Raw genomic sequence first — 14,345 nt, 5'->3', positions numbered from 1 at the left:
TCTATCACAGTCATAACAAGATTATGATTTGTGGTTAATATGGGGGTGTCAGAATTTTCAGGGAGCAGCCCAGGCGAGTTGTTAACCCATCTTTCCAAAGGCTGCATAGATGATCAGCATGTCACCTACCAGACCTTCCCCTGGGTTGTAAAGGCCACATGTCTTAGGTCTTCCATGCCTCATGAGAAGCAACAAGCTCCCATGAAGTAGGCGTGACAAACAACCACTCTTTGTTTTAACAAAGAACTTGATCATGAGAAAACTCCTGACAGCAGGATTCCTAACGTCTGTAACAATCACATGCACTGTGCACTAGGTCGAGGGTGTGAATACACAGGCTTTCAGTGTGTTATTAGGAGATAAAATTAATACTCTCACTTTGCAGATGAGGAAACGGAAGCCAAAGAAGATTAAAGAACTCACCCAGTGTCACATCCCATTCTGCCTTCCTGAAAGCAACAGTAACTACTTTCTTGCTTCCCAGAGCCAGACAGCCCTGGGCTAGACAGTGCATTTTACGTGTTAAGACATGTCTTGGGATAAAGTATTTCATTAGTTAAATTTCTACTAGCAAGCTCTGTCCTCAGCCCTGCAGACTGGCAAATGGACCAGCCGGTGGTAAACTGAAACAGATGCTCTTCTCAGCTCCTGTATCCGCTTTCAAGAAGGGATGGGGAAGGAGGGGCAGTACATAAAATCATGTCATGAGCCAATTCGCCTGCTGAAATGGGCTAAGAAGTGTAGTAAGGGATGGAAAAATGCTACTCTTATGTTGAAGGAAAACAATCTTTAATGCACAGCTTTCTACCCAGGTGGTTTTATCATCAATATTCACTCCTCACTATGAGTTTGGATCAATCTGGATGGCAGAACTGCACAGCGCCTTCCGGGTACATGGTGTCCCCTCCTGATCAGGGCCATGAAGTGCTGGAGAGGGGATAAGCTGAGTGATTAGGACATGGCGGGACCCGCAGGGAAGCCACCCTGGGCCTCCTGAGCGCTGTGACCAGCTCTTACCTCGCCAACCATTTTCACATCTTCACGCCCATACCAGTCAGGCTCATAGACTTCATGCAGCGACTCGGTGAGCTTCATGGAAGCCTCTTGCATGCCTAGCATTGGAGAAAAACAATTCCCGTTAGAGAGAGGTGGGTGAAAAGTCTCTTCCTCCTTCCCCTACTTTTCTAAGTGAGAGGGAAAATCTTGAACACTTGCTAAATGTTTAAGGAAAAACTGGGCAAGTACAACTGCTATTTGCATCTGTAGTCACATCTTTCCTGATTCTGATTACAGCGTGCACCTTCTTGTATTTACAATAACAGTGAAAGATATAAGATCTTAAAAAATAAATAAACAAGGCATTCTATTCTGAAAACAATATGTCCTACTAGGAGTGCTGTCACTTGTTAAATGACATGAAACCATAAATGTACAGGACACCTAGAGCTCTTCTCTATAAAATGACAGAGTCTTAGAAATTAATCCTAAATGAATTTTAATATTAGAAATAAAGTTTTTTGTTTTTTTTTTTAAGCAGACAGAAGCACAATCAACAGGATTTTAGGGCATAATATTTGAACTGTTTTAAGTGGCCTAAATTTAACAAAAAAACCCAACAATTTCTTTTTCCAATATTATCAAAAGCCATATATACAGTTTTATGTTAGACCTCAGAGAACTTCAAGTTCTTCAGTCTATGGGTTATAATTTTAATTATTGGTATAATTTGGTATGTTGCAAAAATATGGTTATTAACAATAGTAAAGATATAAAGTTTCCTAATGCTACATGGTGATATAAAGTGTCACTAAGTCTGTTTCAATCTCCCCTCTGTCCCTCCTTCAAAACATGGAGAGTAAAGCGTGGACTCCAGTGGAGACCACTCAGGGCTGGGAACAGAACAAGGCGGAGTTTTGGCTAGTGACTTGGAGAAGTGCCACTTTGGCACCAGACACTCACTCATAGCTAGAAGGTGAGACCTGGCTAAGTTGGTGCCTTGGCCTTTGTCTCTAGGAGATATGAAATGGGGCTGGATAGAAGCAGAAGAGAGAAAAACCAGAGTGCCATCATTAGAAATAAAAGACACATCTCATAAACTCAATGCCAGTGAATCAAAGAGGGAAAGTTTTTTGTTAAACTGAAAGCTGGAACACTCTAAATTCAACCATGTATTTGTTGGATTTAAAGCAGTCAGTTTTGGGTTCAACAATGAGAGAGGAAAAAAAAGTCAAAATAGAAGACGTCTGAGGAGTTTGAGGTTTTTGAGCAGAAGCTGCCCATTCTCCTTGCTTGGTGCTTGCAATAAATTTTTCTCTGCTCCAGAAAATGAAATTAAAAATAAAAATAAGATGTATGAAATGATCAAAGTACATCCTCAAACAATATGTACAAGAGTCACACAATGGAAAATTATTCAGCAGCACAAAATAATGAAATAATGCAATTTGCAGCAACATGGGATGACCTAGAAATAGAGATGATCACACTAAGTGAAGTAAGTCAGAGAAAGACAAATATATGATATTACTTATATGTGGAATCTTAAAAGAAATGATACAAGTGAATTTATCTACAAAACAGAAACAGACTCACAGACTTAGAATACAAACTTATGGCTATCAAAGGGGAAAGGCAGGGGAGGGATAAATTAGGAGTTTGTGACTACTTCACATAAATCAATGACCAACAAGATCCTACTATATAGCACAGTCAAATATATCCAATATCTTGTAATAATCTATAATGGAAAAGAATATTAAGAAGTGTGTGTGTGTGTATACACACACACACACACACACACACATATGTGTATATACATATAACTGAATCACTTTACTGTATACTTGAAACTAACAACATTGTAATCAAATATATTTCAATAAATTATTTAAGAAGGAAAATAAAATATTAGTCCTACCCCCTAAAAAAGAGTCAGCATCTAATCTGGTATTTCACAATACTTTTCCTCTCTCTAGAGCGGCTTCCCTGATAGCTCATTTTGTAAAGAATCTTCCTGCAATGCAGGAGACCCCAGTTCAATCCCTGAGTTGGAAAGATCCACTCAAGAAGGGATAGGCTACCCACTCCAGTATTCTTGAGCTTCCCTGGCAGCTCAGCTGGTAAAGAATCCTCCTGCAATGCGGGAGACCTGGGTTCGATCCCTGGGTTAGGAAGATCCCCTGTAGAAGGGGGATCCAGTATTCTGGCCTGGAGAATTCCATGGACTGTATAGTCCATGGGGTCACAAAGAGTCAGACACAACTGAGTGACTTTCACTTCACCTCACTTCAGGGGATAGACAATCCCCCTTGTTTTCCCCTGGTAAGATGCAGATACCTATTTGGTCTTTGCACACAAAAGGTATGAACGTGTTTTGTAGCCACATGAAGTGTGAAAGCCTGTGACCCTCTCTCCATAAAGGGCACATCACTGAACATGTTTAAGGACACCCTTTACTATGAGGAGTACAAACAACCCACACCAGCTGAAATGACTTGACAACCACAAGATGAAGCCCAGCAGGATACTGTGGGAAAGCAGTGATGACTCAGTTCTCTGGGGACACTGATGAAATAGAATCTCATAGGTGTAGAGACAGGCAAGCGTTGCACTGTGTGTGTGCTTAGTCGTGTCTAGCTCTTCGTGACCCTTTGGACTGTAGCCTGCCAGGCTCCTCTGTCCACTGGATTTCCCAGGGAAGAATATTGGAGTTAGTTCCCAATTACTCCTCCTGGGGATCTTCCCAACCCAGGGATCAAACCCACATCTCCTGTGTCTCCTACATTGCAGGCAGATCCTTTTCCTGCTGAGCCACAAAAAGTAATGCAAAAACCTTCATCCATCCTCTAGCACTCTGAGTCCAAGCAAGGAAGAATCTTTCTCTTGTGATGTGGTCTCCACATGGGGTCACCACTAACCATATGTGGCAGGAATATTTATCTTGAATGTCCATGTTTAACCCTAACCCTAAGCAAACTAATACTAAGAAATGCACCCCTCAAATTCATACCAAAAGTGAGTCACTAGTTAGAATTCTACCATTCAGATGGCAAAAGGCTTCTGAAGTTTTCTTTTATTTCTTCAAGTCAGATGGAAGTTATAAACAGCCACATAGACAAGCTCTTAATGGCTTAAGAGGAAGAAAGAAGCATGATGGTATTGCAGGACAAAAACCGTTGTGGTGCAAAATGAAACTGTGACTTAAGTTTAAAATAAAATTATGTAAGATCTTACTCGTTGAGGCAAAAAAACACAATGTTGCAGTAAATATGTCTATGATCAGCCCAAAATAACTACTAATTGCTGTGTGGATAAGTAGCAGTGTGGGTAATTTGGAAAGAAATTATTTTGACAAAAAGCTGTTTCTACCACCCTCTATAGGAAATACTCTGACAGATAGATGAACAAAACACAAGTCTTGCTCTTAAAAGACAAAAAGATTGGCATAGATTTAGAATTTCCTCTGGTGGCAGAGCAAAAGAGGAAAAAACATAGCTAAAACCCAAGTTTCCTTCAAAGTAATTTGGCAACATTAAAGCAGAATAGATGCTAAGTGGCATTTAATAATATCTAATAGCCAATATTTTCTTGGGCTTTCCAGGTGTCTCAGATGGTAAAGAATCCACCTGCAAGGCAAGAGACCTGGGTTCAATTCCTGGTCCAGAAGATCCCCTGGAGAAGGGAGTATTTTCTTAAAAGATTAGTGGTTTCCAAAACCATAAGACAAGTATCAAAATTCATACATAGAAGAATGATCATCTTACTACTGGATGGGAACCATTTCCCTCTCATCAAAAATTTGGAGCAACCTAGACCTCAGTTTTCCAAAGTATTCATTAATAATAAATTACAGTACACACCATATGTTATAGGAATAATACATGAAATGAGCCATAAAAAGCCTATGTCTGTGCCTGGCACATGTGTGTTCAATAAATGTGAACTATAATTATTATTAAACTATTAGCCTAGACTTCTAAAAAGTCTCTGGTTTCATTTCCTCTAGTTTGTATTTCACACCATTACAATAATTATTTATAAAATGCTAATCTGATCATGCGACTCATTCCCTCACCTAAAAGAATGTAAGGACTCCCTTCTCCATTGACAGAATAAAACCCAAGGTTTCTTTTACCTGGAAAGTCTTTCCAACATCAACCCCTTTCCCTGGCATATCTTATCACCTGATGACCACGGATGCCCCCTTCTTGGGTTCATTCAGTGTAAGTTCTGCAGAAGAACCATTCCTGACCTGGTCTCTTGTCCCTCAGCTAAGGTGAGAGGACTCTCCTTTGCTGTGATAGCACAGAGCACACTTCTCTTAAATGACACATTACCATGCATATCTGGCCTTTTTGTTTATTAGCTTTCTCTACCACAAGCCCCATGGGAGCAAACACTGTGTCTCACTCATCTCTGCATCTCTATCTTCTACAACAGTGTCAGGCCCATAATTGAGACTCAGTGCAATGTTTGCTACTAAAATCAATGAGAGCATAAGATCTCCTACAAAGTCCAAGCCATCAGCAGAAATAACAAAGCCCCACAGGAGTGAATGCCACCCAGAGATTAGGGATAATAAAACAAAGAGTAGAGCTCATTGAATTCAATTTCATAGAATGCCAGTAGCAGAGATGTGGGGGGACTTCCGAGAGCAACTGGAGCGCTTTATAGCTGAGGAACATCTGGCACATTTTACAAATGAGGCAGTTGACAGGCTTGGATTATCCCATAGTTGCCTCTGAGACCAGACCTAGGACTCATCACTCTATTGGGTGAGATCTCATTCTCTGTAATGCTGCCTGTATTAAACTGCTCCATTAGTTAGCTAGAGTTCTTCTTGTGAAAACCAGAAAAATGGGCCATGAAAGCACTTTGAAAAAGCAAATTATAATCTACTTAATGCATAAGCCTTATCTTTAAGTGTGTTCCCAAAACTCAAAATATGCTCCAAGGAATGCTGATTCTTTCTAAGACTTTGAGAAGAAAAAAGCTTTCTCCAATTATATCAGTGGAAAATGCTGCCCGCTGCCCACTCCACAGTCCTATGGGAGATTAGATTAAGGGTTAAAGGTTCTGATAAACTCTGTAGTAAACTGTTTAAAAACTCATTCCAACCAGCCTCAGCCAGAGTCATTTAAACAGAGATCTCTCTTAGAGAAGAGAGATTTGTTTGTCTTGTTTGTTAGTTATTCAATCAGCAAAATGTGTGGGGAAAAGCTACTAGACAGTCCTTCCTCCTTCATATGCGGATGTCATCATTAGAAGTGGGATGCAGGGCACAGGCTGATGGAAGAGTCTCTTTGATGCTGTACCCATTGTCTCCCTGGAGCCAAGTCTTCTCACAGTGGATTCTCCTTCCAGACCACATTCAGGAAAAGAAATAAGCCAATCTTTTTATATAGCCTTCTCCATACTAAGGCAATAAAATAGACCAATACATAGTCTTGGAAAAGAGATCCAATTTGCTCATTCATTTAACAAAAGAATCCACTTTTAAAAATCAGCTAACAAAGAGAAAATCCTATACTTAAAACTGTATGACTTCTTGTGTTCAAATCTTGAATCAACAATGAAAGAATTACCTAGAGTGCCTTCTATTTTCAGACCAAACTGTTATAAATATTTGAGGTTAACTTTTTTAGAGCAGTTAATTATGACCTCTGTGAACTGTGGAGGTTAAATTCTCTGAGTCTTACTTCTTTACAAATGCAAGATAAGGCTAATGTTATTTAGCCTGTGATGGGTGGTGACAAGGAAGTAACATGCCTAAAACACTTAGTACACAGCCTAGCACATAGTAAAGTTAAGTTGCTCAGTCATGTCCGACTTTTGCGACCCCATGGACTGTACCCTACCATGCTCCTCCATCCATGAGATTTTCCAAGCAAGAGTACTGGAGTGGGTTGTCATTTCCTTCTCCAGAGGATCTTCCTGACCCAGGGATTGAACCCAGGTCTCTCATTAAAAAGCAACAGAGGTAAGTTGTCATTACTCCATTGTACAGATGAACTCTAATTATGAAAACAATGGAAAACTGATGGCTATATAGTTCAAAGGCAGTACAAGGGAATAGAAAGGTCTCAGGAAACATACAGATCAGACCAGACCATGCATTGCACCTCTGTTGTTTAATAAGCCCATGACCCTAGACAAGATATTTAACCCTTCTATGTCTGGCTTTTAAAGATAAAATGAAGATAATATAACTACCTGCCTCATAGAGTTGTCAGGTGAACTGAAATTATGTGGCTAGTTTATAAAATTATAAAAGCTTAAATATATCTTAGTTTAAAAATTACTTTCACTAATTTTGATTTTTATGACTGATTTTTATTAAGAGTTTCATTATATAGCCATAACTTTGTAATCAGTTTCATATATCCACATTGAAACTGTTAAGAATAAATTCTTGGAAATGAAACCAGTGTATCAAAAAGCATCACCTCCTCCCCCAACACACACACAAAATAAAAAAGCCTTTGCCAAATTCCTCTTCAGGAAAGCAGTCTTACCAGAAGTGTACAAAAGGAGTCCATTTCCCACAGCTCTGCCAATGCTAGGTATTACAGCTTTGTTTTTGGTCTTTTTTTTCAAACTTTTTATGTCTTTGAACACTTAGAAGAAAAATAACATTTTCTCCCTCTGATTTCATTTTATATTCTTTGAATACTCAGGACAAGCACTTTTCACATTTATTACCCATGTACAGATCTTATTTGATTAATTTTCTCTCCATATGTTCTACTCAGTTTTTCTTTTGATCCACTAATCTTCATTTAGCTTACTTACTGAGCTCTTTATATCCTGCCTGCCAAAATAATTTTTTAAACATTGTGTACATTAATGAGGTCAAATCTCTCAAACTTGCCCTTTCCAATTTCTGCCTTCTGGGGGAGGCTTGTAAAGACCTTGTCACCGGAGACTGGAGATTAAGTCTACTGTATTTTATTCTGGCACTTGAGCGTACCTCTTTGTCTACATATTTAAATCTTCACTATATTTGGAAATGAGAAGGAGAGAATGAAGAGTGAGGTTGGGAATCTTACTTTTTTTCTGAGTGTTTGGCCAGTTTACCCAAGACTCATTGTCAGATGATCCGTTCTCTCCCCACTAATCTCAAAATCTGCCTTATCATCCACCGTGGGTGCACTTGGATCTGACTCAGTGCAGGGGACTGATCCCTCTTCACTCTCCACCACTAGCCTTGTTTCCTTGCCTTGAATACCAAGCGACTAGAAACAACGGCAGCGTCTCTCACTCCCCTACAGTGGCAGGGCTGCAGGTGCAGCTGCAACAAGTCATAGGCAGTTCAGGGCCACGTTTCATGTTAATGCTGCTGTCATCTCTTGCCCGCTCCTGCTAGAGGGCTTATGTGCAAGTCTAAGAGCGTCCAACTCCTGGGACATACTCTCCCTTGGGATGAAACCAGCTGCAGCTTTTCTTAAACAAGGTCTGCAGCTCACTCTATCTAACAACTCTTTCTAGAAAGCTCTGGCACATGGGAGGCACTTATTCCTAGTTTCCACCATAAGGGCCCACATATTTTTTCCTTATATATCCTGATTATCATTTCAATGGGAACTGGGGAGTGGGTAGAATGGAACACCTGTGCTCAAGTACCCATCCTGCCAGAAAGCCAAATGGCTTTCTAATTAACATTCGATCTTGTCACTCTTGAATTCCAAGAACAACCCGTGCTTGGTAACATGCAGTAAACAACCCATACACATTACCTTTGATAGCTGCTAAGTATCCTCGGAGTTCTCGCTGAAGTCTGGTACCCTCTGCCTGAAAACATACAAACACAGAGATGCTCAACAACTTGTTTATATTTTGCATGCAAACATGTACAAAGCCATAAGCTTAGAGTTATTTTTTACCAGAAGCTCATTCTTGAAAGAAAATAAATATGTGAATTCAGACTAAACAAGGTATCCATCACTCTAGATACTTATAGAGATTTTATTCAGCTTAAGAGGGAAAGGAGAAGGCAAGTAAGACTTTGCTAAGAATAGAAACTATGACCCACCATACAGCCTTCCATACATTCAAGAGCTAGTAAGTCTCTCAATTTTGACATATAGGTTACAATGGTAGGAAACTTACCACCACTGTTCACTGTTTAATATGGTAGCTACTAGCCCAAGGTTGTTAAGTGTTTACAATGTAGCTAGCCCAAATGGAGATGTACTGTAAGTGTAAAATACTCACCAGGTTACAGAGATTTAGTACCAAAAACATATACACACACACACATATATATATACATATATCATTAATATATTTAGATAGACTGTATATTAATACAATATTTTGGATATAATACATTAAACTATATTATTAAGATTCATTGTAACTCTTTTCAGTTTTTCATAAACTGAAGTATCATGCATGCTCAGTTGCTCAGTCATGTCCAAATCTTTGCAACCCATGGACTGTACAGCCCACCAGCCTTCTCTGTCTGAGGAATTTTCCAGGCAAGAATACAGAAGTGGGTTGCCATGCCCTTCTCCAGGGAATCTTTTCGACACAGGGATCAGACCCAAGTTGGTTTATAATATTGTGTTAGTTTCAAGTGTACAGCATCTTTTCACTTTTTAAAATATGGCCACTAGAAAATTTTAAATTATGAATGTGGTGTGTGTTATATCCCTACTGGACATCACCAAAATAGAGAAATTGTTAAATTGTAAATTTTGGCCTATGAATACTTGTTTTGGTTCGGAATGCATTTAGAAACTCAAAGACTCTGAGACTAGGATTAGATTTTGGTCTGGAGTTACCCAAGGAAATGTTAATAGTAACGTGGGGAAGTGAGGCAGGGAGGAAAAGAGAGGTAACTCACAGTGCACTAACAAGCAAGTTTCCACAGTGGGCAGCCCTGCCTTAATCCAACTGGGGAACTCTAGGAGACAGACTCAAACACCCTACAGACATCCTAACCAAGGGGCAAGAGAGTTGGGGCATTTAATATCATCTCCTGTTGGACACTGGCTGATGGCTGCTTCTTAAAATGAAAGTGAAAGTCGCTCAGTCATGGCCAACTCTTGCGATCCCATGGAATAGTCCCTGGAATTCTCCAGGCCAGAATACTGACATGGGTAGCCTCTCCCTTCTCCAGCAGATCTTGCCGACCCAGGAATCAAACCAGGGTCTCCTGCATTGCAGGTGGATTCTTTACCAGCTGAGCTAGCAAGGAAGTCTGAAAGCTGCTTCTGGGGAACATGAATTCCCCATTACATCCACACAGGGGCAGACAGGTCTCCAGAAACCATAGTAAGACCTCAATCAAAGAGTTCTGCTGTTGGCAACTACAAGTCAGCCTAGTGGGATCAGAAAAGGTAGATACTAAAGGCATATAGCTGGGCACCAACAGTGTTGTCTATGACACTGCAAGGAAACAGACCAAAAAAATGTATTTTAACTGCACAGTCATTGAACAGAAGTACACAGAACTAGAACACAGAATGACTCAACCTTGAAAATTAATATGATTGCAACTATTTTATAACTCTAACTTGATAGTTAATAGTACACCCACTAATATAGTAACTATAATGGTCATATTCATTTCAACAAGCATTTGTTAGAATTTACCAAAAAGGAATCCCTTAGAAGAAATGAAGTAGCCCTCATAGTCAACAAAACAGTCTGAAATGCAGTATTGGGTGCAATCTCAAAAATGACAGAATGATCTCTGTTCATTTCCAAGGTAAACCATTCAGTATCACAGTAATCCAAGTCTAAGCCTCAACCACTAATGCCAAAGAAGCTGAAGCTGAATGATTCTATGAAGACCTACAAGACATTATAGAACTAACACCCAAAGAAGATGTCCTTTTCATCATAGAGGACTGGAATGGAAAAGTAGGAAGTCAGGAAATACCTGGAGTAACAGGCAAGTTTGGCCTTGGAGTACAAAATGAAGCAGGGCAAATGCTAACAAAGAGTTTTTCCAAGAGAACAGACTGGTCATACTAAACACCCTCTTCCAACAACACAAGCGACAACTCTACACACGGATATAACCAGATGGTCAATAATGAAATCAGATTGATTATATCCTTTGCAGCTGAAAAAGGAGAAGCTCTATATAGTCAGCAAAAACAAGACTGGGAGCTGACTATGGCTCAGATCATGAACTTCTTTTTGCAAAATTCAGACTTAAATTGAAGAAAGTAGGGAAAAACGCAAGACCATTAAGGTATGACCTAAAACAAATCCCTTGTGATTATACAGTGGAAGTGACAAATAGATTCAAGGGATTAGACCTGACAGACAGAATGCCTGATGAACTATGGATGGAGGCTCATGACATTGTACAGGAGGCAGTGATCAAGACCATCCCCAAGAGAAAGAAGTGCAAAAAGGCAAAATGGTTGTGTGAGGAGACCTTACAAATAGCTGAGAGAAGAAGAGAAGCTAAAGGAAAAGGAGAAAAGGAAAGATATACCTATCTGAATGCAGAGTTCCAAAGAATAGCAAGGAGAGATAAGAAAGCCTTTCTCAGAGATCAATGCAAAGAATAGAGGAAAACAATAGAATGGGAAAGACTAGAGATCTCTTCAAGAAAATTAGAGATACCAAGAGAACATTTCATGCAAAGATGGGCACAATAAAGGATAGAAACAGTATGGACCTAACAGAAGCAGAAGATATTAAGATAGAGGTGGCAAGAATACACAGAAGAACTAACAAAAAGATCTTCATGAACCAGATAACCACAATGGTGTGATCACTCACCTAGAGCCAGACATCCTGGAATGCGAAGTCAAGTGGGCCTTAAGAAGCATCACTACAACAAAGCTAGTGGAGGTGATGGAATTCCAGTTGAGCTATTTCAAATCCTAAAAGATGATGCTGTGAAAGTGCTGTACTCAAATACAAGCAAATTTGGAAAACTCAGCAGTGGCCACAGGACTGGAAAAGGTAGTTTCATTCCAATCCCAGAGTAAGGCAATGCCAAAGAACGCTCAAACTACCTCACAATTGCACTCATCTCACACGCTAGCAAAGTAACGCTCAAAATTCTCCAAGTGAGGCTTCAACAGTACGTGAACCAAGAACTTCCAAATGTTCAAGTTGGATTTAGAAAAGGCAGAGGAACCAGAGATCAAATTGCCAACATCTGTTGGATCATCAAAAAAGCAAGAGAGTTCCAGAAAAACATCTATTTCTGCTTTATTGACCATGCCAAAGCCTTTGACTGTGTGAATCACAACAAATTGTGGAAAATTCTTCAAAAGATGAGAATACCAGACCACCTGACCTGCCTCCTGAGAAATCTGTATGCAGGTAAGAAGAAATAGTTAGAACTGGACATGGAACAACAGACTGGTTCCAAATCTGGAAAGGAGTATGTCAAGGCTACACACTGTCACCCTGCTTATTTAACTTATATGCAGAGTACATCACGCAAAATGCCAGGCTGGATAAAGCACAAGCTGGAGTCAAGATTGCTGGGAGAAATAACCTCAGATATGCCGATGACATCATCCTTATGGCAGAAAGGAGGAGGAACTAAAGAGTCTCTTGATGCAAGTGAAAGAAAAGTGAAAAACTTTGCTTGAAATCAACATTCAAGAACTAAGATCATGGAATCTGGTCCCATCATTTCATGGCAAATAGAGGGGAAACAATGGAAACAGTAAGAGACTTTATTTTCCTGGGCTCTGCAGATGGTGACTGCAGCCATGAAATTAAAAGACGTTTGCTCCTTGGGAGAAAAGCTATGACCAACCTAGAGAGCATATTAAAAAGCAGAGACATTACTTTGCCAACAAAGGTCCATCTAGTCAAAGCAATGGTTTTTCCAGTAGTCATGTATGGATGTGAGAGTTGGACCATAAAGAAACTGAGTGCCAAATAATTGATGCTTTTGAACTGTGGTGTTGGAGAAGACTCTTGAGAGTCCCTTGGACTGCAAGGAGATCACACCAGTCAATCCTAAAGGAAATCAGTCCTGAATATTCATTGGAAGGACTGATGCTGAAGCTGAGGCTCCAATACTTTGGCCACCTGATCTGAAGAACCAACTCTTTAGAAAAGACCCTGATGCTGAGAAAGACTAAAAGCAGGAGGAAAAGGGGATGACAGAGGATAAGATGGTTGGATGGTATCACCAACTCTATGGACATGAGTTTGAATGAGCTCCAGGAGTTGGTGATGGACAGGGAAGCCTGGAGTGCTGCAGTCCATGGGGTTGCAAAGAATCAGACAGTACTGAACAACTGAACTGAACTGAACCAAAAAAGGAAGGCAATGAACAGGAAAAAAACTACTTCCTTCAGTAAATTACAATCTTGTAGAGGAACTAAAATATCTATAGGAAAAATTGCATCTCAAAGCAAATTATATTAACTCTGAATAGTCATCCAGAGTGTTTGGGAGTATAAAGGAAAGATAAAATGCCCAGTGCATTTAAAAACAGATAGTGTTTAATACAAATAAACTCTGAAAAAAAGTGTTTAAGACCATGCTGGACTCCAAAATAAAGTCTGGAAGAGAATAATTTCCTAAATGTTATAATGCAGGTATAGTGACATTATTTCTCTAAAATCTATGTAAAACTCTGGTGAGATTTTCTTTACCTGCCTTAAGCTCAAGCTATTTTTGCAACTCTGTAAATCCAGTTATTACCAGATGAAAGCTTAATGTTAAGTCATTTGTTAGCACATATAAACTTCAACACAAATGGTGCTATTCAGAATGGCAACACAGAAATAATCAGAGTTCTAAACAACTGACTCCCTTTCTTGTGGCTCAGTATGGCTGAATATGAAAACTTTAGGTTTCCTTTGTCTTTCTGAGCCATTCAGAAATATCGTGTGAAAGCAAACTGCCACAAGCTAGATGGTTGGATGGCATCACCGCCTCAATGGACATGAGTTTGAGCAAGCTCCGGGAGTTGGTGATGGACAGGGAAGCCTGGCGTGCTGCAGTCCATGGGGTCACAAAGAGTCAGACATGACTGAGAGACTGAACAACAACAACAATAGTGGCTTTCCAAAACATCAAAGTATAGTGTAAAACTGTAGGCAAATGATAAGGAGAATGAAGGAGAATGTTAATGATAAACACTTGGGTAAAGGTAGAAGATAAGAAGGACCCAGAGAAGAAACAGGTAGAGTCAAGCCAAGGTCCCAACATGAACATCAAGAGAATTTGAGGAAAAAAGAAGGAAGTCTTTTCCAGTTGATTATCTATTTTGTGACAGGTACTGTGTAAGATTCTAAGTATATAACATACTGAAAAGATATTGTTTGGGGAGATTTTATTATTGTCACATCTACACTGCACCTCTCTACCAGATCTCCTTGGGGAGGATTATAGTTCCTGCCCCA

General features: G+C 39.7%; 1 protein-coding gene across 5 annotated transcripts in view; it reads right to left on the bottom strand.

The window, feature by feature from the left end:
• Window positions 1-14,345, bottom strand: part of AMPH (amphiphysin) — a 206,216-nt gene that overhangs the window by 82,904 nt on the left and 108,967 nt on the right. For 3 of the 5 annotated variants that reach the window (XM_081537434.1, XM_081537435.1, XM_081537431.1), the window contains exons 3-4: window positions 8,736-8,786; window positions 1,018-1,112 (exon numbers count right to left, since the gene is read on the bottom strand). In XM_081537434.1, the coding sequence (XP_081393560.1) occupies window positions 1,018-1,112; window positions 8,736-8,786 (146 nt within the window). Of the gene's footprint in view, window positions 1-129; window positions 199-1,017; window positions 1,113-8,735; window positions 8,787-14,345 lie in introns of those variants that run through there. The other 2 variants (XM_081537436.1, XM_081537437.1) reach the window with 2 other exon arrangements.

Source organism: Giraffa tippelskirchi, chromosome 10, assembly GCF_054371585.1.
Source record: "Giraffa tippelskirchi isolate mGirTip1 chromosome 10, T2T-mGirTip1v1.2.pri, whole genome shotgun sequence".
In the NCBI taxonomy this organism is placed as follows: domain Eukaryota; kingdom Metazoa; phylum Chordata; class Mammalia; order Artiodactyla; family Giraffidae; genus Giraffa; species Giraffa tippelskirchi.
The sequence above is the reverse complement of the archived record's forward strand: the minus strand, read 5'-3'. Positions and strand labels throughout refer to the sequence as shown.